At 42.5% G+C, this 26,794-nt stretch overlaps 1 protein-coding gene across 7 annotated transcripts in view; it reads right to left on the bottom strand.

The window, feature by feature from the left end:
• Window positions 1–6,094: 6,094 nt before the first annotated feature.
• Window positions 6,095–26,794, bottom strand: part of rrbp1b (ribosome binding protein 1b) — a 32,513-nt gene continuing 11,813 nt past the window's right edge. For 3 of the 7 annotated variants that reach the window (XM_036949791.2, XM_036949790.2, XM_021568309.3), the window contains exons 4-28: window positions 24,553–24,675; window positions 23,867–24,019; window positions 23,361–23,479; window positions 22,738–22,891; window positions 19,754–19,892; window positions 19,268–19,455; window positions 16,939–16,976; window positions 16,731–16,841; window positions 15,782–15,851; window positions 15,481–15,603; window positions 15,258–15,298; window positions 14,971–15,058; window positions 14,793–14,885; window positions 14,399–14,491; window positions 13,996–14,094; window positions 13,639–13,728; window positions 13,246–13,338; window positions 13,061–13,132; window positions 12,799–12,891; window positions 12,411–12,494; window positions 11,660–11,725; window positions 10,652–10,735; window positions 9,904–9,984; window positions 8,207–8,350; window positions 6,095–6,605 (exon numbers count right to left, since the gene is read on the bottom strand). In XM_036949791.2, coding sequence (XP_036805686.1) covers window positions 6,567–6,605; window positions 8,207–8,350; window positions 9,904–9,984; window positions 10,652–10,735; window positions 11,660–11,725; window positions 12,411–12,494; window positions 12,799–12,891; window positions 13,061–13,132; window positions 13,246–13,338; window positions 13,639–13,728; window positions 13,996–14,094; window positions 14,399–14,491; window positions 14,793–14,885; window positions 14,971–15,058; window positions 15,258–15,298; window positions 15,481–15,603; window positions 15,782–15,851; window positions 16,731–16,841; window positions 16,939–16,976; window positions 19,268–19,455; window positions 19,754–19,892; window positions 22,738–22,891; window positions 23,361–23,479; window positions 23,867–24,019; window positions 24,553–24,675 — 2,478 coding nt within the window. In that variant the 3' untranslated portion in view covers window positions 6,095–6,566. Of the gene's footprint in view, window positions 6,606–8,206; window positions 8,351–9,903; window positions 9,985–10,651; window positions 10,736–11,659; window positions 11,726–12,410; window positions 12,495–12,798; window positions 12,892–13,060; window positions 13,133–13,245; window positions 13,339–13,638; window positions 13,729–13,995; window positions 14,095–14,398; window positions 14,492–14,792; window positions 14,886–14,970; window positions 15,059–15,257; window positions 15,299–15,480; window positions 15,604–15,781; window positions 15,855–16,285; window positions 16,367–16,730; window positions 16,842–16,938; window positions 16,977–19,267; window positions 19,456–19,753; window positions 19,893–22,737; window positions 22,892–23,360; window positions 23,480–23,866; window positions 24,020–24,552; window positions 24,676–26,794 lie in introns of all 7 variants that reach the window. The other 4 variants (XM_090204937.1, XM_021568310.3, XM_090204936.1 and 1 more) reach the window with 2 other exon arrangements.

The following is a 26,794-nucleotide window of genomic DNA, read 5'->3' as shown; positions in this document are numbered from 1 at the left end:
ACCAGCAAGCTGTCAATCAACACCGGTTGGGTGAGCTAGCGAAGAGATTGCTGATTTGCTGTAGGATCGGGTGCAGCGCAAACTTCAAATTGTATGAAGAGGGGATTGCCATAAATAAATATGCAGCTCCAGAAATTGGTCCCGGCGGGAGCGCAGGACACTGTGCTAGTTTAGCCAGCTAGTCCTAAGGAGGACTCCGTGTCCGTCGCTCCCGCCTGTCAGGAACGGTTTTCTCCTGAACACAGCAGGCAGGAGCGACACTGTGTCCGTCGCTCCCGCCTGTCAGGTTTTCCTGGCTGGAAAACAGACAGTCCCTCAGATATTTTTTAATAAGGACTCTTACCTTAGTTGTGGCCGGAGGGATGTCTGGGTCTTAGCCGAGTGAAAAGGGTCAAGAAGTAAGGTTGCTCATCTGGGTCACGGCACCAAATGTTGTTCACACTCATATTCGTCATGTGACCTTGTATTGAAGGCTGAGCTTCTTCAAATTACTAAAATATTGCATAATTAGAATGCTATCTGAAAGCTGCTAATAAATTACCAAATTTAGGTAAATAAATTGCACCTTCGCATATCAAGTGTAGCTTCTAAACATTAAAGGGCACTATAAAAACGGCTATTTGAGGATCTTTCTGACGCTGGGTTAATCGTTGCATTAAAATCTCCCCCCCACCATGAGATGACCGTCATGGAACTGAAGCAAAAAGTCGCCTATGGAAGCCAAGAACATGCTGTCATATTCATTTGGGCTGTAAATTGAAACTAAAAAAAAGTTTTTGCATGATTCACATTCACCTATACATAAACAAATCGCCCCCACAATAATAATTTCCTGAGAGCTCAACAGAGATCTGGAGTTTTCTGTCCACCAAAATCAGTACTCCCTTTTGACTTATTTGTAGCACGTGAATGGGCAATTAGTTTATAGCGTCTGTTTTGGAATCTGTGTTCATCTTTATCCAGCAAATGAGTTTCCTGAATCAATGCAATGGATACTTGCTTGCGGTGTAGATATTCAAAACATCATGTTTGATTGGTGCATTCAAGCCCATTAAATTAAAGCTCACCACATTCAAATCAGTCATTGGGATATATGTACATTAGATTGACATCAGTGATTAGCGGGCATGGCTGTGAATGTGAAACAGTAGCTGACCAAAAAGATAACAAAACAAAAACAATGCATGTGCTGTAATGACTAACATAGGCATGAAGTGTTGACAATAACAAATACAGTATATACAACAAAAAGTGCCCAACTTGGCTCTAAGAATGGCTAGCATAGAATCTCTGGGCAATTGAAAACTGGTTAACGTTACCTTATCAATACAGTATGACAGACTCTGTTAAACAAATGCCAGAAGGGCTAGACCATTTTTTTGTTGGGTGTGCTTGACACAAAAATACTTTCTTAATAAAAAAATTTGGGCTCATATCATGAAAATATATACATATTTGCACAATTTCTTTGTCATACTAATCTATAATGAGTTTTTGGCTGATGAGTGGGCAATGACAGAATTGCTGCAGCAAATGTCACAAAAAAAACCCTGCAAAATCCTGGATGGACTGACATGCACAGGCACTCATTTGCATTATAGTCTAAGTTGTTACCTTGGCTTTTATAACATATAAGGCTTAAGCAGGCAGACAGACAGGCAGAAAACAAAAAAAGCACAGAATGACAGCAGAGAAGATGCTGAGACAGATGCACAGCAAGGAGGCAAAAACAATGGCTAGAGCAGAGGCACTGCCTTCAGACATTTCCAGAGTTTCTTGTGTCACAGCCTGAATTTAAAATTGATTAAAATTGAGATTTTGTGTCATTGGCCCACACACAATTATGTTTTTAGACATTTTTACAAATAAATTAAAGTTGAAATGTCTTGAGTCAATACGTATTCAACCCCTGTGTTATGGCAAGCCTAAATAAGTTCAGGAGTAAACATTTGCTTAACAAGTCACATAATAAGTTGCATGGACTCACTCTGTGTGCAATAATAGTGGGATGCATGATTTTTGAAAGACTACCTCATCGCTGTACCCCACACATACAGATAATTGTAACGAAAACTGCAAGACATGTGGCAAAGAAATATCCTGAATACAAAGCGTTATGTTTGGTGCAAACACATCACTGAGTACCAATCGTCCTATTTCCAAGCATGGAGATGGCCGATGGGTATGCTTGTCATCGGCAAGGATTGCAGAGTTTTTTTAGGATAAAAAGAAACAGAATAGAGCTAAGCACAGGCAAAATCCTAGAGGAAAACCTCAGTCTGCTTTCCAACAGACACTGGGAGACAAATTCACCTTTCAGCGGGACAATAACCTAAAACATAAGGCCAAATATACACGGGAATTGCTTCATTGAGTTAGCGACGTGTACAGTGATGTGGGCTGGTGTGGATAAAATTCCAGGGCCGAATTCTTGTCCCAGTCTGCCCCTGGGTTAAACTTTGGAACTCATCAGGGTAAAACACTAAGGTAATACATTTGATTGCTCAAAGTGAGTATTGTGATCTGATTACTTTCACTTCAAACACCCAGATTTTTATTTTTTATTTTTTTAAACGTGCACCTAATCTGATTATTTAATTTAGTTCAATTTGGAGACTAGTGAGAGCATGAAAATCCTATAGTTCACGTGTTCTCTTCATGGTCTGTGTGAGAGCATACACAAACTAACTTTTTCCCATTAACTCATTTTGGTTGCACCAAAATTCACTCAATAGAAAAATTAGAAGCTTAATCGTATTATAGAGTGATTCAAAGTCCTTCATTAAGAAGTGGTCCTTTGTACTTTAGCTGGTAGAGCATGGTGCTTGTAATGCCAAGATAGTGGGTTCAATTCCCGGGATCACCCATGTAAGTATGCATGACTGTAAGTCACGTTGGATAAAAGCGTCTGCTAAATGGCATATATTAAGTGTACTAGAGTACTACAATTTAATTTATTAGGATCCCCATTAGCCTACGGCCACCAATGGCGACAGCAAGTCTTACACTGCATTCGGAAAGTATTCAGACCCCTTGACTTTTTCCACATTTTGTTACATTACAGCCTTATTCTAAAATCGATTCAATTGCTTTATTCAAACTACACACAATACCCCATAATGACAATGCTCCGTTCATCTTTCCCTCAATCCTGACTAGTCTCTCAGTTCCTGCCACTGAAAAATATCCCCATAGCATGATGCTGCCACCACCATGCTTCACCATAGGGATGGTGCCAGGTTTCCTCTAGATGGGACGCTTGGCATTAAGGCCAAAGAGTTCAATCTTGGTTTCAGACCAGGGAATCTTGTTTCTCATAGTCTGAGTCATTTAGGTGCCTTTTGGCAAATTCCAAGCGGGTTGTCATGTGCCTTTTACTGAGGAGCGGCTTCTGTCTGGCCACTCTACCATAAAGGCCTGATTGGTGGAGTGCTGCAGATATGGTTGACCTTCTGGAAGATTCTCCCATCTCCACTTAGAAACTCTGGACCCCATCGGGTTCTTGGTCACCTCAATCAAATGTATTTATAAAGCCCTTCTTACACCAGCAGATGTCACAAAGTGATATACATAAACCTAGCCTAGAACTCCAAACATAAACCAATGCAGATGTAGAAGCATGGTGGATAAGAAAAACTCCATAGAAAGGCAGGAACCTAGGAAGAAACCTAGAGAGGAACCAGGCTCTGAGTGGTGGCCAATACTCTTCTGGCTGTACCTGACCAAAGCCCTTCTCCCCCGATTCCTCAGTTTGGCTGGGCAACCAACTCTAGGAAGAGTCTTGGTGGTTCCAAACAACTTCCATTTAAGAATGATGGAGGCAACTGTGTTCTTGGGGACCTTCAACACTGCAGAAATATTTTGGTACCCTTCCTCAGATCTCTACCTCAACACAATCCTGTCTCGGAACTCTACGGACTATTCCTTTGACCTCGTGGCTTGGTTTTTGCTGACATGCAGTGTCAACTGTGGGACGGTATATAGACAGGCGTGTGCCTTTCCAAATCATGTCCAATCAATTGAATTTACCACAGTTGGATTCCAATCAAGTTGTCGAAACATCAAGGATTATCAATGGGAAAAAAAAAAAAAATCAATTTTGATTCTCATAGCAAAGGGTCTAAATACTTATGCAAATAAAGGTATTTATTTTTTCATACATTTGCTAACATTTCTAGCAAAACTTTCTAAACTTTTTCACTTTGTCATTAGTGTGGTAGTGTGTGTGTAGATAAAAAAAAATCAAATCCATTTTAGAATATGGCTGTAACGTAACAAAATGTGGAAAAAGACAAGGGGCCTGAATATTTTCAGTATGCACTGTATTTAAAAACATTAACATGTGGTGTGCATCTGTCAGTTACGTCACATGGGGAGAAGCATTGTGCTGTGAGGTGTTGCTTTAAAATGGTATGGTTCAATAAATGGTTTAATCTAACATGTTTTAGCAGGAATGCATGATTCAAGATACTTTGATGTGCAACATAAACCAGTGATTGTCATGCAATATTTTACTGTCAAAATAGGGTTTATTAATTTGGGGCTAATTCACCAACTCTAAATTTAGCCATGTAATTGATGTCTAACAGTACATTTCATGTGTAGGCCAATGCACTCACCGTGAATGGCTTATAGATAACTCAATGATAATGATTCATAAATAAAATGTAGACCTACAGAAAGCTGGGACTCTTCAACCGGAACAACAGTGGTTACTTTCAAACGTGTGTTTTCCCAGTGATTGCATTGCACAATCAGAAAGCATCTTTCTCTCCTGCTACTCAGAGCACAGAAAGTGCACTGTAAACAGCAGAAACTCTGTTGGGGCCATACTTGCTTAGACAATGGTTTAAACCATTGGTCTAAAATGGCTAGCTGCTATCTTTTCTCATAGGCCAAAATTAGCCATGATGCTTAGGACAGCCAGCTGAGCAGAAAATTATATCAGTTAACGAATCAACCTATCAGAGACTTTAAATGGTAGACCCACCATCCAATCGCATTTGTTACCCATGGTCTAAGTGGTATGTGCCAATATATTTTTACATGATGCTACTACGTGACAATAAAAAACATTACTGACGACATGCTGTTGTCAACTACAAGTAATTTAGCCTGTCGTGGTGGAATGATCCACTGAAGTGATGTTGACATATGGTGTCTGCGAGTTTCAATCCCCTTTGGGGAAAGATTATTTTAAAATGGAGAAAACCCTCCACTGCTGGTCCATGAGTGAAGTAGCAGATGATCAACATGCTTATAAAACCTTGTACGTCTTAAGTCATTTCACCTGAGTGACTTCAAGAGGCTCTTTTCATTATTGATTTACTACAACAGGTTGCCTGCTCTTCGATCCACAATTAGTGTAGGCTACAGCAAGGAGGATACTATCTGGTGTGAATGTGTGCAACGTTCAACCTATTTAAAGGCCATCTAGTAGGCTTGCCTGTATCAACACCATTTTTAGATACGATAGGCTGTCCCAAAACGGTGTTATTAGCTGTGCTGGCGTAGATCCCGTCTATAACCATGAAGATAGCCTAATAAAATTGAGCTAGGCCAGTCAGTCAAATGCATGTGCTACAGGAAAGCAGGATCAGTTTTACAACTTGTGATGCAAGGAGGCCAGGTTGGCAAATGAGAAAAGAGAACAGCTAGCCATTTTAGATCCTTGTTTAAACCATTGGTCTAAGCATGGTTCACAATTTGGAAGCCTTACATGTTCATTCAACCAGTTTGAATACGGTAGACAATCAGCAGGACAATATAATTTGAGTTGAAAACATGTGAGGGGTCACTAAATGACATCAATGCTGACAAAGTAATCCAACTAAACAAATTACATTGTGGGGAAATCTGGGTTCATCATTACAGTACTTTTTAAAAATCAGATTACGTAATGCCCATTACATGTAATCCATTACTACCAATCCGTGGGAACGACAGTCTCCATTATGTTAGGTGGCAAAATTGAATGATTTCTCAATCACACGCAGACCAGAATGCACCTCTGATGTAAAATCCTGAACTTTCCCTTTAACATCATTTCTCTTTTCCATAACGCATTTGTGCAATAAACAGTTACACACCCATCAACCCAAATAGATCTACAGTTTATTTGTTACAAATTCTCACATTGGTCAGCAGCCCACTACGTAAAATATAAGGCATTACATTGTATTGCATCTGCGTACCATGAAATAACCTCCCTTTCCAATGTCATACAAAAAGGACAGGCAAAAGGAGAACAAGAAAGTGATTGCACTAGTTGCTGCACGTTTAACGCACAGGCAATTCCCCTTTTCAATAACACTGAACCGCTGCATGTTCTGGGAATGTCAGGACAAATAAACAAGTTTCTGACACAGCCAGAGACTCTTCAATTGATTGTTGGTTCCAAAATAATAATAATAAAAAAGGGATACAATATTAAAACCCTTCTGAACTCCATCCCTTAACAAAATGATCATTTGACTACAAACTACAGTAAAAGAGAAAAGAGGGGAAAAAAGAAATAGGTAAAATAATGAAGGCATTTTGGAAAGTTGTGGGACGTTCATTTGGTCTTAGACGGATGTCCCTTCCTTTGATTGCTCGGGCTCCTCCTGGTGGAGAGAAAGAACCAAAAACAAAAAAGGACTTAATCACTGTCCAGAAACATATAAAGACCATCTAATAAATAGTAACGGCCCTAACAAGTCTAAACCACTGACAACTAGGGATGGGCAGTATACCAAAATATCGTGTTCTGACATGTTATTCAGCTTTTAACCACACCTCCAAAGCGTGTTATGCACCTTAAAAAAAGGTACACCGCATGAACAGTTTGAACATCACAGTTCCAAATTCATGGACATTAATATGGAGCTGGTCCCCCCCGCTGCTATAACAGCCTCCACTCTTCTGTGAAGGCTTTCCACTAGATGTTGGAACGTTGCTGCTATAACAGCCTCCACTCTTCTGAAAGCTTTCCACTAGATGTTGGAACGTTGCTGCGTGGACTTGCTTCCATTCAGCCACAAGGGCATTAGGGAGGTAGGGCACTCGCAGTCGGCATTCCAATTCATTCCAAAGGTGTTCGATGGAGTTGGGGGCCAGGGCTCTGTGCAGGCCAGTCAAGTTTTTCCACACCGATCAAGACAAACCATTTCTGTAAGGACCTTCCCCAAACTGTTGCCACAAAGTTGGAAGCACAGAATCTAGAATGTCATTGTGTGCTGTAGCGTTAAGATTTCCCTTCACTGGAACTAAGGGGCTTAGCTCAGACCATGACAAACAGCCCCAGACCATTGGCACTTTACATTGGAGTCGGTTGCGTTCTCCTGGCATCCGTCAAACCCAGCTTCGTCCATCGGACTGCCAGATGGTGAAGAGTGATCATCACTCGTGTTTCCACTGCCTGGCGGTGAGCTTTACACCACTCCAGCCAACGCTTGGCATTGCGCATGGTGATCTTCGGTTTAGGCTGCCGATCTTAGACTCCCCTGACGAACAGTTCTTGGGCTAACGTTGCTTCCAGAGGCAGTTTGGAACTCGGTAGTGAGTGTCGCAACCGAGGACAGACGATCCCGTTCTGTTAGCTTGTGTAGCCTACCAATTCGAGGCTGAGCTGTTGTTGCTCCTAGACGTTTCTACTTCACAATAACAGCACTTACAGTTGACCGGGGCAGTTCTAGCAGGGCAGAAATTTGACAAACTAACTTGTTGGAAAGGTGGCACCCTATGACGATAATAGGGTGCCACGTTGAAAGTCACTGAGCTTTTCAGTAAGACCATTCTACTGCCAATGTTATACACCTGACAGAAACGGGTGTGGCTGAATCCACTAATTTTAAGAGGTATCCACATGTGTGTGTGTGTGTGTGTGTGTGTGTGTGTAATATATATGTCTTTATACCAACTACTGAGAAGTGTGTAGGAAAGGCGTGGGTAAGAAATACATCATTTCTTAAGTCAGAATCAGGCCTTTACAGCAAAGTGCATATTTCTTGGATCTGCAGAGCATTAATAAAGGCCCATTATACTATGTTGAATATAGCCACATACCACAAAGAGTTGAGCCCCCTACCTACACTGGAATTCAGTGGAAACCCAAACATGAGAAAGGGGTTTTCCATAAAAGACATAAGAGTCTACACCCACACAGCGTAGGTCTAGGAGCTGTGCTGGGCCTGCTAAATAAGGTGGTGCAGTGTTGTTGGCCTACCTTCCCAACAAGTTGGCCCTGCAAGGTTTTGACGGTGTCCCGCTCTTTGACGAGCTGCTCCTGGGTGGCCTTGAGCATCTGCTGGAGTTTAGTAGCCGCCTGGCCAAGGTCCTTGGTTAGCTTCTTCTCTTTCTCCAGCCTCTCCTGGATCATTCAGACAACACACAAAAAAATACTTATTTAGATATTACTTATTTAGCTAGACCAGAAGACAGAAGGTTGCACTATTAAATGGTAATTATGTGGTGTTTATTGTATAATTACCAATTGGAAATTATTTGTACTTTCAATCATTGAACCAAACTGGTAACAATTGTGACCGAGAAGTAATAATTACGTGATTACCAGGTAATAAGTGGGGCAATATCCCAATTTCTTTTTTTTTTTACTAAAAGCTGCCGGACTCAAATGGCAATTATGAATTTGGGATTTGGCATAAAGCCAGTAATTTCCCACCACACAGTGGGGAACCATCACAGCCTTAGGGATCTATAAAAATGTATATTCATTTTCATCCTTACAGTATTTGTAATAATATTCTGACTTAATCTCTTCAGTTTGTGTTAGAAAGAGAAGGCTTAATAGTGAATATAATTTTTTTTGGGGGGGGGGTTCTCTGGGTAGAAAAATCTAGCTCAGCCAGCCAATGGCTAGGCCTTTAGAAGCTGGACAGAAGGCCTTTGCCATTCAACTGTATTAGAGCAGAATTTTGGCGTGACAGTGGAATGAACCAATCACATGTTGACTTGCAATGTGTGGGCCTTTTTAATTTATTTGTTGATAGAGAGAAGGCCTAGACATGTTACTACTGAGAGTGCAAGAGGTAATGAATTCATAATAGTTACGGCAATACACTAATAGGTTATCGTCTGCCAGAGAAAATAACCAGTGTTGCAAGCAGTAGTTTTCCCACGCCAACGCTAGTAACGTAAGCTAGCAATGGGAAGTAATAGCTGGTTTATTCTTCATTTCGGACCTGAAATGGTTGTGCTTTTGTATTGGTATGATTTTATGGGGCCTACCGGAGTGAATGGGCTGCTTAATCGTTAACATTATTTGATGCTGTGTGAGACTCCTGTCGCCTGTCTATATGTTTGACCAAAACTCTCACCTTCAGCGCCATGCAGTGCACAGGCATTACAGCCGCTGTCCTTTCAGCATCATGAGCCTGTCACCTTTGATGTGACACTGTTGTCGCTATTGGTGATAGTGGTGTTGGCTACTATAAGTTGAGTAAACAGTGCAATATTTTACAATGTTTGTCATGTTGTGTCCATGCCGGTTGTCGCTGTGTGTGCGGCAGCCCAAAGCACAGCCAGGCCTGTTTGATTAATTCCTAAGGTCTTCAAAAAGTATTGCTCTTCCTTCACTAGAACAAACCGATTACAGAAGATATAATGTTGGGCGCATTAAGTGATGCTGTTTTCTGTTACTTTCTAGATTTTTGGGGTTTGATAGCGTATTGGAAGATTTTTGGTGCCTCTGAAGGCCTAGGTCCTATAGTCACGGTTCACCACTGCCACCACCACACTAGCAGGTCCAGTTTGGTGTGCCATTACAGAACCATGTCGGAGTCTGTTGATAGCTTAGGAAAGCTGCTGCCGACTCAAATATGTTATCTAATAGGATGACCTATGAAGTCCATGTCGGTGAGAGAGGTAGAGCGTAAAGGAATAAACGAAGACCGGGGTAAGCACCTTGAGTTCTCCTGTGGAGCAGTCTCCTGCTGCCTTCATTTGGTCTATCTGTGTCTGTAGGTCAGTCACGCACTTCTGAGCCTGCAAGGGGAGAGCAAAAAGATTTGCGAACAAAGATTAAATAAATGTTCTTAGATAGAAATAAAAAATGCCATTGGCAATACATCCCAAATATAATGACTGATTGTCTCCAAAGACTGACAGCCAAAGGATGTGGTGGTATCCGAGGAGGTTGGGAATAACATAAGGAAGCAAAGATAATGTCCATTTCACATTGGACAATAAAGTTGTACTGTATTGTATGACCAATGGGTCACGAGAGAGCTGATTGAGTTAAAAAAGCTGTACGATTTCTGTTCCATACTGTGCTCATCCAGTGATCACTGGTGCCCAACTAACGATGAAAGATGCAGCAGAAATACTGTGGGAATGCATTAAGTAATAGATTGAAACATTGAATCAATTAACGTTCATTATTTTTTTAAGGAGATAGGAATTCTAACCTTACATGTTTATTTTTTTTAAATTTTGGACAGCACAGCTGGAAATGTAGAGATGAGACAATAGGGGCATAGACAAAAGGGTGGCCGAGTCAGGGCTCCAACTGCCGTTGACAGGGGTATATGTAGTTGGGAGTTTAGACTTCTACACCAGTCTCCGGCACGTCTAACCTCATTCTTACCATGTCAGTTGTATGCTCGCTATATCGCGATTCGAACTTCAGAAGAATGTCTTTATTATGACTTACCTGGTCAAAGTCAACGGCCAGCTGCTGTCTCATCTCTTCCTCCGTTTGCAACTTGTTTACAACCTGCACCAGCTGGGTTTGGACCTGATATAATACACACACAAACAGGTCAGTCAAATCACCCCCCCCAGATAGATCACATTGGGGGGTGGGCGTACTGTAGGACACAACGGGGTGGCGTATGGGCCAGCCCCGCTCCACAGTGTTCTCCCAAACGGTTAGGTCAGAACAAGTAGACTCCTGAAGGGCAGTTTCTGGTTCAGGTGAAAAAAAAGCAAGCTACGCTCGTCTTCCAAAGTGGCCCGTTACGCAATGTACCAAACAAGCATCAACAAAGACAACCTCTCACTACTGAGCTCTGGCATTTTGAAAAATACATTTGAAGGGTGCTAGCGTTCTGCTGTCCCCCACCCCCCTCCCGAAAGTATTACAACAGCCAATGGTGCAGCACATCACAACTCCAATGTCAACTCAGGAAGCAAGGGACTTGCAAACACACACACGCATACAGTTTCATGCAAGACAACTAGAGTTAAAAATAGGCATTTCGTTGCTGTAAAACATTTGTTTTCTAAAGCACATACGGTGTGGTTAGTGTATAGCAAAAGCTGCTGCCTTTGAGAACTCTCAGACTGAACAGATGTGGTATGATTCTACTGCCTCTGATTTGAATGAAGTCAAATGTGTCATAATTTAATATGATTTATTGTATATGGGCATAATTAGTGTGCCATCATGCCGCACATTATTATTTAAATACGGATTGGTCTCTAATATGCGAGTGAACGGTTTGCAAGTGAACACTACATTGGTAGGGTGCCCTAGCCAAATCCTTAAAGGGATATTACAGGCGAAAATTAAGATGAGCACCACAAATCTGAAAATTACGCGGTGCTTATCGTTTCCATTCAGGATTGCGGCTCGTAGTCAGTTCGAGGAATACATTCTGAGTCTGATAGTTCTCAGCTAGCTTGTGCAGGGTGCACCCCGTCGGTCAGGCACCCTGACCTGTGTTGACTCGGAGGCCTCCTGGCTCTGCACGTGCTCCGTCGTCTCGCTCAGCTGCTGTCTGACCTGCAACAGGAAGCAATCTGCCACTCAACACAAAGGCAATGTCGCAATGCTCCAATTATCTCTCCTTCCTCCCAAAGTGTGCACGTGTTCACTTCCCTTCAATGATTTGAAAATAAATGACTGGTATAAGAAATATGGTGGAAACTCCCACTAGCCAATGCTTTTAGATTTGAAGGATGTAGTGAACAAATGCACCCTTCAGGAGGAAGGAAATATTATTGGGACGCACCCAAAGCCCTGGGTCTCCCTCAGTAGGGTGCTTTTACTGAACATTGCAGATAGAAATACCACAAATTGAGCTGCCATTAACTCTACACATCAGAAAGCCATGTCTGTTCTACACAATGTCCTTCTATCAGAACATTCCATATCGTTGCACCCTTCTGAACTCAGACTTCTGTTCACAGGGGCCGAAGAGCTTTGTTGATCATTGCCCCCCTAAGGGCGCAATACAGTTGGTAGAAGTGACCACTAATACCAGATCAGATATTTTTTTCATAAGCATAATGGCAAAGGTTAGTGTACTCTGATCCTAGAGCTGTGGTTGAGCAAAACTTCTACTTCAAGCAGAAGGTCAAATAGTAGATTGCTCATTTACGCCTCCAAACAGCCGAGTCCATCACTGCAGGAGTGGAAATGGCATAATTTTACGGCACTAAAATGGCGACTGGCGCGTCAAACCTACCACAGAAAGTTCCTTGGCCTGCTTCTGAGCTTCCAATTGGGCAGTCTCCAGCCGACTCTGGGTCTTCGTTAACAAGGCCTTCAGCTGCAAAGGCAAACAAGACGTAGACTGTAGCTACAAGCAATCCATGGACCACCCAAGTAGCAAAAAAATGCATATAGGTGGATGTTAACGATGTAAAATCTTTGTTTAAACAACTATTTCCACAGTTGGAAGACTAGCCCCTGGTGGGCTAAAAGAGATCCTAATCCAAAATAAAATCTATGAAAATAAAAGCTTAACGTAGGTTGTGTCCTTTAGGCACAGACTACAACGTGACAATGAGAGAGTGAAAACATTTTCAATCTGAAAACATCATGACCCAGGTGTAATGGCGTGTTTAGCCTACCTGGGCGACCTCCTCGGCGTAAGTCTGGCTAAAGCTGATGGACTCCAGCTGTTTCTCCAACTGGGCCTCCAGAAGCATCACCTGCTCTTTCAGCTGCACAAAACAGGATAATAAGTCACTTTTTAATATCAAACTAAAACCAATCAAAAAAAAAGGTCTCATTGGTTTACTTGAGTCTGTGACTGGAAGTAAATCCGACATATACTAAAGTTTAGATTGAGCTCTGTATACACCCATCCCAATACCGGTACTAAAGCTCTACCTGGTCTGTACTTTCATTGTTCATCTTCATATCCTCTGCAGCTTGCTGCAACACCTTCACCTGATCCAAAGCCTGCAGGACAAAATAGCTTTTAACTTCGTATCAAGTCATCTTATAGGAAACCATCTCATCTGCTGCTATTCAGTAAGACCAGAGAGAGAGAGAATTTAAGAAAAATAACTCACTGCTTGCCCTTGCTCCTCAGCGTCTACGATTTTGAGCTTCCACACGTGCTCCTCTTCCTCCACACTCTTCTGAAGGTCTTTCAGCATGCCCTCCTAAAGGAAGGGTGATAATGTGGGAATGCAGTTCTTACATCATCATACCTACATCTAGGTGCAAAGCAGGAGTACAAGTATGTTAGTGGGGTTAGCGATTCTTGCCAGCTTACTTTAATAAATCTTACACATTATTCATGTCACTCCACCTTCTGTATTACACATTCTATTCCATATAAAGTGCACATAGTAGGATATAGGGTGCCATTTTGGGGACACAGTTAAGCTGTGTCCCCTTCAAACGGACTGAAGTTGGATGGAAAGTCAGGCATTCACACGCAGGACCATGGATTGACTTACCGTTTCAGCCAGGACAGTTCTGTACTGCTCACACTCCGCCTGTAGTGTTTTCTGAGACTCCTCGGCTTCTCCGAGTTTTGACAAAAGCTCCTAAAGAGAAAACAAGCACACAGTCATGACTGTCTGGGGATCATCTGAAACACCGGGACAGGAAAAGCCAAGATGCACTTTTGTTGTCTGTTTCCAGAGACAAACATGTAAGTAATGGTCAGCAGTAGGCAACTAAATATATTGTTATAGCAACAGGTGTAGAGGAACCTCTACTGGTATTTTGAAGCTGTCCAACCTTACAATAAATGTTGGTTACTTCAAAATGCACTGCATACACTATACCAGGGTAAAACACAGGGTCCTTACCTCAGAGTCTGTGGGTTGCAAATTCTCTTGCTGGACTTCTTGGCTCTGTGGAATTTCAGTAGCCTGTGCTTTCTGGATGAGTAACTCCAACCAGTTATTCTGTAATTAGTAATTGAGGCATTTTAACTACAGAGCTAGGAAAAAAATGTCTGCTGGTGTAATCATGTTTAAGGGGAATTCCATTTACATTGGCAAGTTTCCAGAGTGATTTTATTTTCCAAATCCATTCCTGACCACCCTGTTGGTAACGTTTGGGTATATAAATAAGGAATTAACTCAAATTCAGACTAGCAAAGAGTATCCACACTGTACAACAAACTTTGTGGCGGGAGACTAATAATTTGAAAAACAATACACCTTCCAACTCCAAGTCTGTCAGCGATTGCAAACCCAACTGACTTACCTGCTCAGCTTCTAAAGAGACATCAGGGCAGATCTTCTGAAGAGCCTTTTGAGCTTCTGTCTGGAACGAGCTCAATGCTTCCTCGGCTACGTGCTACAAATAGACGCAAAGTCACAGCATCATGAAAGCCATCCAACACAAACCGTATTCACAACAGTGTCTGTCAATGGGAGTGTAGCCAGTGTATTTAGCTAGAGTTCAAACAACCTTAGTGCCAGACATGTTGCTGTCTTTGAGCATTTCATTCATGAAAACTTGAATTCTAGTTCCAATTTTAGCCATTCAGATAGCTTTTGGAAATTCAGAAGATCCCTCACCTATTGGCCAATATTGATCAGGATGTAGCAAGAAGCGGAGCGCATATTTACAACTCTGGGTGTTGCATGCCACTGACCTGCGCACCCTTCGCCACAGCCAGTCTTTCCTCATTCAACTTCTCAGCAGCGGTCAAGGCTTCCATTGCCGCCCAGTTCTTTTCACGGAGATCCTGTAGGGTAGAGCAGAATTCAGCTAAGCTAACACAGTCAAGGGGCAACAAGCCCCTTTGAGCAACGCAAAAACCTCAAACTTACATTGCTTTTGTTCCTAACTTGTTCCATTTCCTCCTTTAGCCTTTGTAGCTCCTCTTCCAGAGATAGCATCTGGGAATCTTTCTCAAGGCTGAAAATATAACACTCATTAGGAGGGAAGTGGGAAAAGTCCATATCAATTCCAGTACCAGTTCAGGAATTGAAATTCATTCCTATGGGGAAATGCCATGTCCAATTCAACAGACCCCCAACCCTGCTCATTCGATGCATGCACTATGGGGTCAAATAATACACCTCAAGTGCTTAAAGACTTAGGAATGGACACGTACCATTCAAATGGCTGTTCGGCTTCAGTCTCACTTCCGGACTCCTGTGTTAGGGAATTGAAAGAATATGCATTGTTCAAGATGCCAATGGCTACGTTTTTCATCTGACAAAAGCACATATATAAAACCTACATTTTACAGAGTAAGACTAAACCTTAAACAGTAAGTCTTAACACCAAGCACACACACACTTGTGCGCATACACAGGAGAGAATAGAAGACTTACAGCATTTGCACTCTTCCCTTGCTCCTCTCTCAGCTGTTTGAGCTCTTCCTCTAACGAGGCCACCTGGCTCTCCCTCTCCTTCAGACTGCTCTGAAGCTGCTCCATGTCTGCTGTGCTCTCCACCTGCACAACAGATTCAATACAATTCAAATAACTTGATAATAAATTTGTCCCATGAGAGACCTGGTATGGAACATATAGTAAGTACATAGACAAATATAGGATTGAAAGAGAGCAATGTTGAATTTGAACTCGAAAGTTGCCAACAGGTTTGCTAATTTACAGCACCAGTGATCTTCACCTCCATCTTGGCTCTTAATGTCTGCAGTTGCTCTTCGAGGGACGTCACGATGCTCTCCTTTTCCTTAAGGCTGACATGGGAAAACTGAGTTAGGTTGTGATACAGTAAGACAGACTTATTTAAAGTACTACATAGTAGACAGGGCTAATCAATTATTGTCCTAGAGGGCCAAAACTAGGCAAATGTTGTGGCAAATAGAATTGTAATGAATAGAGCAGATGTGATTTCTTATCCTTTGCGTGTACATAGTGTTACTATCTGAACATTACACAACATTGTGTTCTACTGAACACTGCCCTGGTTTCATTCTTCGGACTTGGGACACCAAGTGAGTGAACTTACTGTCTAGTCAATGATAAATTGACCAATTAACAAACACAGGCAGTACTTTGTCCGTAGAGGGCCAATAATTGAATAATAGGTTTGTCATTGGAGATTTGTGCGTAACGGCTAAGTAAAGTGAATAGTTCATAATAGTATTATAGCAGATTCCTCCCATAACTGTTCTGTAAGAGTTCGATCTCTGCCGTATTGTCTATCTGCACATGCTGTTCTTCAACAGGCGATTGCTCCTCTTCCTTCACACTGACCGAATGTTTTTAAACATTTTATGGAGTGATTACGACTTCAGGTTCTTGACCAGATTTGATTGTTTTTGATTTTGGGCAGGGATCCTTCCCATTTGTTCATTTATTGGTCTACATATGTCGATAAAGCACCAGTAAACTTTATTTCCCGAAGAGTGGGAATTCCAACTTTTGTAGAACAGAGACTGTAGCATAGTTAGAGACAGCTAAGTGAGATGAGACAAGATGTGTAATAATAGCAGTGGGGAGCGGAATTGGAACCCACAAGGACGCGGTTGTACACATGCGCTGAGGACCGCGGCGCTAACCACTTGGCTAAACCAACCCCAGGCTACATGGTGTCCCAGTAAAAGTGAACATACCCGTTGACCTGTGGATCCTCAGTCTGGGAAGATTTCACCAGCTCCAGTTCAACCTTCAGCTGTTGGAGCTCCTCTTCTAGAACGGCCACCTGACCTTCTTTGGTTATCAGACTGAAAGAGGGAGAGAAATAAATATCCCCATTCGGTAGAGAAAGTTGGATACGGAGATTTGATACATGGTATCAAACAGAAATATGACTCAACGTACCGGTTCTTTAGCTCTTCAACCTCAGCGTAGTTGTCACCCTGTTTAGAAACAAGATGGATAGACTAAACTTCTGAGCATGATGTGCGGTGTAACACTAGAACCGCTGGGCCACGAGGAACCCCCCCTTCAAGCTAACGAGCAGTCATTCTAACAATGTAATTAATACATTTCATATACAGTATATGCAACAAAAAAGTTAATGAAGGCCATATGTAACATTACAACACATTTTTATAACAAAATAGAATTTTTTTATGTTACTGTAGGTAAACTGTGTGTATCATTTTTAAAAAAGTCAAATCAATTTTATTTGTGGAGTGCCAACTATGAAACGGAAAGCATGTGTTGGAAGGCGTTAACAGCTTCTTTTTATAACAAAAAAATGAAATAACCCAAACACCTAGACGCACGTTCATCAAAACTTGCTTCAAATTATAAACACATCATAGCCTAATCATTAGCGCCATGTGTGCTTGATAAAGTCAAAATCAGCAAGAAATAAATGGCAAAATAATGAATATAATGTTTTTTGCTTGCGATGTAAGGGATATGCCCTCAGTGTTTACATTTATGCTGATAAATCGGCCCGTAGCACTGTGGGTGTGGTGTGGTCCCTTAACCTCTCCTGTCTCACCGCTTGATTTGGTGGTGGCGCGGACACCTGTTCAGCGCGCACAATTCTGGATTTTTTTACGCTTAGGCGTCTGAGGTGTAGGTTCAGGCTGAAGCTCAGAATTAGAAGAATAATCAGACACGTGATGATTCATTTCTTCCACACCATAAATATTTTCAGATTTTGTAGCACTGCTAACGCAGCATGTGCAGCCATTCTTGGTCTTCTTGCCATTGTAAATTACGAACGCACCAACTGTGTACTCCAAGAAGACCAGAGGAGACCGATAAAGGCTGCTTGGATTCGGTGGACTGATATTGGGTACATAGCATTTTGAGATTATAATTAGAATATATCAATGCAATAGAAAGGCCCGTCCTGTTCTTCATTGACAATTGGTGCATTGTTCACTTCCCCTCGCTCATCAACTCAATCATTCTCCCACATCATACTTTACTTCATTTATATAATCTGTTATGTTTGAAGTTAGCGTTGGTATAGTTTAGGCAGTGGAGGCTGCTGAGGGGAGGACGGCTCATAATAAATGGATGGGATGGAGTCAATGGAATGGTATCAAACACAAAAAAGACGTGGTTTCCATGTGGTTGATACCACTCCATTGCAGCCATTATTATGAGCTGTCCTCCCCTCAGCAGCCTCCACTGAGTTTAGGTTCAGAAGAGGCAATTATCAGGGTGATTATCAACTGGGCACGGCACCTCAAACTGTGGGGAGGAAGAGGGGGAGCAGCCCTACAGTCGGGAGGGGGAGCAGCCCTACAGTCGGGAGGGGGAGCAGCCCTACTGTCGGGAGGGGGAGGAGGGGAGCAGCCCTACTGTCGGGAGGAGGAGGAGGGGAGCAGCCCTACTGTCGGGAGGAGGAGGAGCCCTACAGTCGGGAGGAGGGGCAATGGGAGAAAAACAAAATGGCATGCCCTCCTAAAACTGGTTATAACTCAAGTTGTTTGTGATATTAAGATTATAGCAACGACAGTGTGTTATATAGACTTATTTAGGACTATCAATGACTTTACAAAATGGCAGAGTATTAAAAATGTTAAACAATGTAGACTGATAGGTGGTCTACAGGCTTTTAGCATAAGAGTTTAGGGTCCAAGCTGCCTCATTTATGAACCGTGAGTAAAAGTCATACTAAATTCTGGCATATGTCGAGATTCTAGGATTTGCAATCTTGAGTAAGGACACACACCTGATTACACATAGAAGTAGCCCCAGGCTACCTACCTGGCCTGTGCGCAAATGTCGGCTTGTAAATATGCCTTTTGGGGATCTGATAGTATTTCTGATTGGCTTAACTTAAGTTGTAAATACTCATGATCTGAGATTTGAGTAGAGATGCGCACACTTTTGTCCAAATTTCAAGAATAGATAAATACCAACCTTCGCGGGAAAACTGGCGCACGCAAGGCTCAGAGTCTTTTTTGTGTGCATGCACCTTTGATAAATGAGGCCCCTGAGATTTGACAAAACAGGTTGATCTGAAAGTATTGGAATTGTAAGCAATATGGGTTCAGCTCCACCTATGGGTTCAGCTCCACCTGTACTCTGACAGGTTGAATGTCTGCCATCTTGCTTGCACCAATCGAAATAATTTCCGATCTACAAGACTGCTTAGGGGTTGATTTGGAATTTGGTCTACTGCCTAAACTATTTGCAGCTGAGAGAAAGAAAAAAAAAATAGGCCCTTGGAGATTACATTGGTGGCAGTGGGGGTCTCGGTAACACCTTCCGTCACAGTCTCCTGCTCCTCGGGGGGAGGTTCTATGGGAGACTCCAGTGGGGCAACCTGCTCCTTGGCGGCCTCCTCCACAGCTGACACTACTGCCTGTTGGGCCTTCAGGTCCTTCAGCTCGGCCTCCGTGGTGGCCATGCGCTGCTGGAGCTCTGTGGAGATCAAAGTTTTATTCAATTCAAAGCCAGAGCCTAGTCACACATTTTTATAAATCCACACAAAGGACAAAAAAATAAGAAATTTGCCGACGAGTAGAGTATGAATCTAAATCTAAAAGCAAATCTAAATAAGGTATCGGGAACATAGCTGTGTGGAAGGGACATCTCTCCCACTTAGTGCAAGGGTTTTCCTGTGATGGTTAAAATAGAGATTAGAGTGACTGGATTAGTGAGACTAGCACGTTATCATGTGGTCAAGGTATGTAACCAGTGAGAGGTGGGGTCCACTGACCGGCGAAGGCTTTGGCCTCCTGTTGAGCCTGGTCTAATTGGGCCTGCATGGTGTTGCTGGTGTCCTGGGACTTCTGGAGCTTCTGGCTCACCACCTCCAGCCTCTGCTGCCAGGCCTGCTCGCTCTCCGCTTGGCACGCCTGTGGATGAGCACGGCAACAGCTTATCATCATGTGCAATGAATCTATTATGCATGCATATTCCTTATCTTAGACATTCCAGAAAGCTGTATCAATGAGTTAGCCTTAAACGCCTTGAAATACCTTAATCATTGAGAAATATAGTCTTAAAATACTTGACAGCAACAACCAATATACATTCTTAGATTTCTTAATCAACCAGGAATTCAAAAAAGTTATTTGTGGTTGCTTAGCAAAGTTAGCTGGCTAATATACCTGCTTTCTGGAATAACCCACTGTTTGACCTGGGCCCGGTTTCCCAAAAACATCTTAAGGCTAAGCTAATCGTAACTATTCAGGGAGTGACGTGGCCGTGGCTTGCTATATAGAGCAGGCAGACATAGAGGCATTCAGTTACGGTTCGATTGAATGTTAGACTGGGCAAAACGAGTGACCTAATCGACTTTGAGCGTGGTATGATCTTCGGTGCCAGGCACGCCGGATCCAGGATCTCAGAAACGTCCATCCTCCTGGGCTTTTCACACACACACACACACACACACGACAGTGTCTAGGGTTTCCCGAGAATGGTAAGACAAACAAAAAACGTCCTGTGGGCGAAAATAGCTCTAGTTGATGAGAGGTCAAATTGAAATAATCTTGCAAACTAACAGGCGGGCCATAAACAGACAAATAACGGTGCGGTACAACAGTGGCGCCAACCTGCCTGGTGTCAACGGTACAGACTGGTGGTGGTGGTGGACCGCCGTCCAAACTGCAGCAACTACACGATGCCATCGCGTCAGCATGGACCAACATCCCTGTGGAACATTTCCGAATGTAGAATCCAGAACTCGGGTCTTTCTGGAGGTCAAATGTGGGTCCGACTCTGTACTAGATGGGTGTATCTAAAACTGTTCAATCATATTGACATCAATTTCATGTTCATTCAAATCGGCTTCTATTTAGCAAATTGTAGACTACCGTCTTTCTGCCACAACATATTTCATGACGTGTAACGTGCGCAATGAGCTGTGTATTATTATAGGGTAAGCATTAGAATAAGCCGCCTCAATATTTGCAGACCTAGGTGATAATACATCTATAGGAGCTAATCCATCGTCAGCATTGTGGAATAATTTGTAATGTTAAGATGTCAACGGAGAAAGCGGAACCTTTCCATCCTATCATGCGCCAACGACACACCTAGTGAAAGTTCTAGCCTAAAAGAAAGGAGAGATAATATTTAGATGCTTTTTATAGTGGAGATCAAGTTTATAAATAGCCTGGGTAGGGTGATGAGACATTGGATTGTGCAGTCAGATGGAACAGAGTAAATATGCATTTACACATCAGATTTAACCCGTAACAACTTGTGGAATAGACACCGGCTGAAATGCAGTTTTAACCAATCATCATTAGACACACCCGTTGTATAATATGTCATAACAGCTGACATTACATGCCATACTGTTATAATATGGTCATAACACATAGCCCTGATGTGACACAATACATTGCGTTGTTTTATGGCTGGTTATGACACCTACATAAGAGTGTCACAACCCACAAAACCACAAAACCAAGGCAAAACATTCCATTACACCATACATGTCAACAGCACGTTTGTTATATAAACAAGTTTTAAATAAATGTACAATACTAAATTAACATTGTAACGGCACACATTGATGTAGGACAAGACACCCTCTTTTTGACATACGGTCATGTATGTAATAGGCCTATCTGGCTTATATGATTGACGGTCATAATGCTGCGTCAGTGTATTTTCTTCATCCAAGTAAAGTGACAGGACGGTCATAATATTTCATGACAGTGTCATACTTTATTTTCAGTGACAGTGTCATACTTTATTTTCTACAAGTTGTTTAAAGTAAGAAAAAAAAAAAAAGTGTGACTAAAGTATTCATTACAACAAAAAAGGATTTAACAAACTTTCAAATGAAATGAAACTTATTGGCAGAAACGTTGACACTTAATTAGGTGTCATAACCAGCCCTAAAATAACGCAATATACGCCTCAACAAGTGTAAAAATATGGGTAATGATAGTGTTATGACCGTATTTTGACAAGTTATGCCAGCTGTTAGGGCATATTATGACAAGTGTTATTGCGGAAATCGACTCTAGGGGGTTAAGTAGTTTGTAATAGTTGTAGATTAGTTGGTAGCCTGGATGTCAGTCTGTGCATGCTCAGTCAACTCAGCTGTTTGACATTACATCGACAGGAGTTGACAAAAGCACAAACAGACTAGAATCAAAGCTATAATTTTGCAACGGAGTATAGAAACACGATAAGTGAAAAATATTTTGTCTCCATTCTAAAACCAACTTTATTCATACGTCTAAGGCACACTGTAGCAAAACAGAATAAAAACAAAACTATCTGTAATTATGCAACACATTTTAGGCATTACCTCCATATTTCATTCAAATGTTCTCCCTACTTGAACACGCCTCAGTTGTCCACATCTGTTCTAGATTTGAAAAACTGACTGACCTTAGTCCCAAATTAATTGCCACCCATGTAGTCCACTACTGGACAAGCAGTGCACAGATGCAGGTGAACTGAATTGACTAAAGCCAAGGTTTTCATTTTGGGCCCAAATCATGATGCCGTGTTGATACATACATCATACGTTTTGCACTCCGACTTTTAAATCGTACAATGCATACTTTTTTCCAACTAAACAAGATAAAACAGGAGGAATGCAAGGCCACACCTCTTGCTCAACTGTGGTTCTCCATTGTGGTTGGATCAAATCAAAGGTTGTAGGTCACTTAGGTGCAGTGGAGATTTTTTTTTGGGGGGGGGGGGGGGGCAACTTCACCCTACTCCACTCACCTTGAACTGGGCAAGTTTCTCCGCAGAAGCTGACACTTTGGCCTCCAGAGCCTTCCTGTGCTCATCGTCAGCCTGCAGGGCTTCTGTCCTCTCGCCCAGGTCACGGTTCAGACGAACACAGTCCTGCCTCAGCTTGGCCAGCTCCGCGTTCTGCCTGGAGGGGGAAAGAGAACAGAGAGGGACTTGTCAGACTTGATGAATTGGAGTGTGGCTAGGACAGTTTTGCATATGTCTCAGTTGCTGGTGTCCAAGAATGGACATAATTTAAGCTCTTTAGGCGTGTTTCATTTCTGCATTATGTTAATACTTAAAATGAAATGGCATGCTAAGCAAATTGTGATACATATTGAAAATGCTAGATAAATCATGCTCACTTGTGGAGTCGCTTTACCATGTCTGTACAAGCTAGAATGAATTATTTATCCATCCAGCCAGCCAATACACCCACTTATACCTCATTATATTGTGTAACTAAAAAGAAAAATGTAATTTCTTATTGGGAAAAGTCCAGGTAGTTCCACCCCATTTTACTCAATTTGTTTACATTGGGTGCACACTGAACAAGACTCAGATTTCACCATAGAATAGAGAATAGGAGTTGTATTGTTAATTTCCCCATCTACCTGCTCTCGGCCTGGCTGGTGGCCTGATTGAGGGCGTCTCTCAGGATAGAGTTCTCCTGCTGCAAGCGGGCCAGCTGAGCGACTGGGCCATTGTCCAGCTGCTCCTGCAGGCTCACTATCTGTATGGAGGTGTTGGCAAAAATCATTTACATACATTTTTTTTGCAGACAGTTCATAGTTTCTCATCTCATCTGCCTTGTACTTTTATAAAAAAAAAGTCCAACAAATTTTTACCTAAGGGTACCAATATGTTATTACTGTCAAATTCAGAAGCTGCTGTCAATATCACACAAAAAGGAAATGGTGGTAGCAGCAGCTCCATATTCAGTCAAGCACAGGAACATTGTGGAACGTTCAGATGGAAACACTGAGTAGAACAGACATGCCTCTGATGTGGAGTCAGGACTCAAGTTAGCTCTATTCATTGCATTTCTGTCAGGACTGTTCAGTACGTTTTATCACTCCACCTGAACACGACACTGACGTTTATGGGGTCGTGAACTGACCTTGAGGTTGAGCTGCTGGGTCTCAGCCACATGGTCCTGGTAGGAGGCCTGCATGCGAGCCTGGAGGGCAGTTATCTCCTGAGTGTGAGCCCTCAGCTCTGAGCTCAGACGGGTCTCGACCTTCGCCATCTTCGATTTCTCTGCGCTCAGCTCCTGTGTGGGCATTGGGGATCGTTAGTGAAATCAGCGAAAAACACTTAGTTAAAGTCGGTGTCCTGGTGTGCACATTTTTGTTCTGCCTCTTTTTTGGGGTTTGTTAATCTGTTTCTCTTCCTGAGTGTTCCAACAGGCACATTGTGAGCCAGTGGCATAAATACTCCAGGGAGATAGTTACTGTAAGCACCAGCTACCAAATCCTGGCCTACTGCACTGAGGCCAAGACCTGTTTAAGATGCTACCTAGCCCAGCACTAACACAGTTCATTAAATTCATCAACGTATCATCATGCGGTTTCATTAGTCGAATAAGGTGTATATTGTACCCTGTGCCTGGAAGTCAGTAGGATGTTTAACCAATTATCTCTCCTTCCTCCCAAAGTGTGCCCTTCACTGATTTGAAATGGCATTACTGGTATAAGAAAAAAAGGTGGAAAGTACCCAGTAGCCCATCCCTCCACCAATCCAATGTTTTTAGACTTGTGTACACTTCAGGAAAAACAAGATATTATTGAACCCGTGGTCTTGTACCTTGGTGAGCTCCCTCAGTCGATTCTTGGCGGCGGAGACGCCCTCCTGCTCGGAAGACAACTGCTTCTCCTTCTCCTCTAGCTGTTTCTTCAGGGAAGCCGTGGGATCCCCCTTCTGAGAGGCCTAACCAACAGATACAACAAGTTGACCACCATTGATCGGCTACAGTTGATGTTAAGACAAGCCAGAGAATAACACCCCAAATAGCAACCTATTTGCTATATAGTGCATTACTTTTGACCAGGGGCCATAGGGCTCTGGTCAAAAGTAGTGCACTATATAGGGAATAGGGTGCCATTTGGGACACAACCAATATCATCTCTCAGTTGGGAAATACCGGAAAAAAGGTGCTTCCAAAACTACTAGGAAAATTCTACTTTAGAATATTAAAATAATTTGTTAACAAGTGTGAAAGGCTAGGGGGGGGGGGGGGGGGGGGCTACAGTGTTTTTACTTGAAATGTTGCTAAGCTTAATTAATTCAGGCTTCTGCAGTTTAGAAGTGTGTGTGATGACAGTTTGACAGACAAAAGATATTCCATGTACAATCATGTCTGAGTCATTTTAACCGTAGCCAAGGTTTCTCAATCTTGTCTCAGAAAACGCCTGTTCCTTTCTATTTATGCATGTATACAGTGCATTCGGAAAGTATTCAGACTCCTAGACTTTTTCCACATTGTTACGTTAGCCTTAGTCTAAAAATGATTAAATTGTCCTGTCCCCCCCTCAATCTATACACAATACCCCATAATGACAAAGGAAAAACAGGTTTATAGATGAACAAATGTAAATATTACAGCAACTTTGGCAGCGATTACAGCCTTGATTCTTCTTGGGTATGACGCTACAAGCTTGGCACACCTGTATTTGGGGAGTTTCTCCCATTCCTCTCAAGCTCTGTCAGGTTGAATGGGGAGCGTCGCTGCACAGCAATTATCAGGTCTCTCCAGAGATGTTCGATCGGGTTCAAATCTGGGCCACTCAAGGACATTTAGAAACTTGCCCCGAAGCCACTCCTGCATTGTCTTGGCTGTGTGCTTAGGGTTGTTGTCCTGTTGGAAGGTGAACCTTCACCCCAGTCAGAGGTCCTGAGCGCTCTGGAGCAGGTTTTCACCAAGGATCTCTCTGTACTGTGCTCCATTCATCTTTCCTTCAATCCTGACTAGTCTCCAAGCAACCTGCCGCTGAAAAACATACCCGCAGCATGATGCTGCCACCACCATGTTTCACAGTAGGGAAGGTGCCAGGTTCCCTCCAGACATGACACTTGACATTCAGGCCAAAGAGTTGAATCTTGTTTCTCATGGTCTTAAGAGTCCTTTAGGTGCCTTTTGGCAAACTCCAAGCGAGTGGTCATGTGCCTTTTAGTGGGGAGTGGCTTCCGTCTGGCCACTTCACCATAAAGGCCTGTCTGGTGGAGTGCTGCAGAGATAATTGTCCTTCTGGAAGTTAGTTCAATCTCCCCCAGAGGAACTCTAGAGCTCTATCAGAGTGATCATCGGGTTTTTGGTCACCTACTTGCCCGAAGGCCCTTCAATTGCTCAGTTTGGCCGGACGGCCAACTCTAGGAAGAGTCTTGGTGGTTCCAAACTTCTTCCATTTCAGAATGGAGGCCACTGTGTTCTTTGGGACCTTCAATGCTGCAGAAATGTGTTGGTACCCTTCCTCAGATCTCAGCCTCAACACAATCCAGCAGACATTTTTTGGCTTCATTTTTGCTCCGACATGTACTGTCAACTGTGCGGCCTTATTAAAGGGTGGGGTGCAAAATGATTTGCTGTGTGGATTTATCGAAGGAGATCAAATTCAGATGTAAAATAAGGTTAATAACACACGTGTGTGCCTTTCCAAATCATGTCCAATCAATTGAAATTACCACAGTTGGATTCCAAGTTGTAGAAACATCTCAAGGGTGATCAATGGAAACAGGGTGCACCTGAGCTCAATTTCAAGTCTCAGTCTGAATACTTATGTACAGCTATGTTTTGGGTTTTTTTTTGCAAACATTTCTAAAAAGCTATTTTCCCTTTGTCATTATGGGGTATTGTGTGTAGATTGATGAGGGGAAAAAAAGGTATTCAATACATTTTAGAATAAGGCTGTAAAATAACATTTGAAAAAGTCAATGGGTCTGAATACTTTCCGAATGCACTGTATGCCTGCATTTCTACTAAAGGGAATGACTTGGCCACGGGCCACTGTTTAATGCTTGCGCGTGTCAGTCAGTGTCATTCTGGATGGGA

The sequence above is a fragment of the Oncorhynchus mykiss genome, chromosome 17 (assembly GCF_057628025.1).
Source record: "Oncorhynchus mykiss isolate SJ-2025 chromosome 17, ASM5762802v1, whole genome shotgun sequence".
NCBI classification, from domain to species: domain Eukaryota; kingdom Metazoa; phylum Chordata; class Actinopteri; order Salmoniformes; family Salmonidae; genus Oncorhynchus; species Oncorhynchus mykiss.
This window is presented reverse-complemented; position numbering and strand designations above follow the sequence as displayed.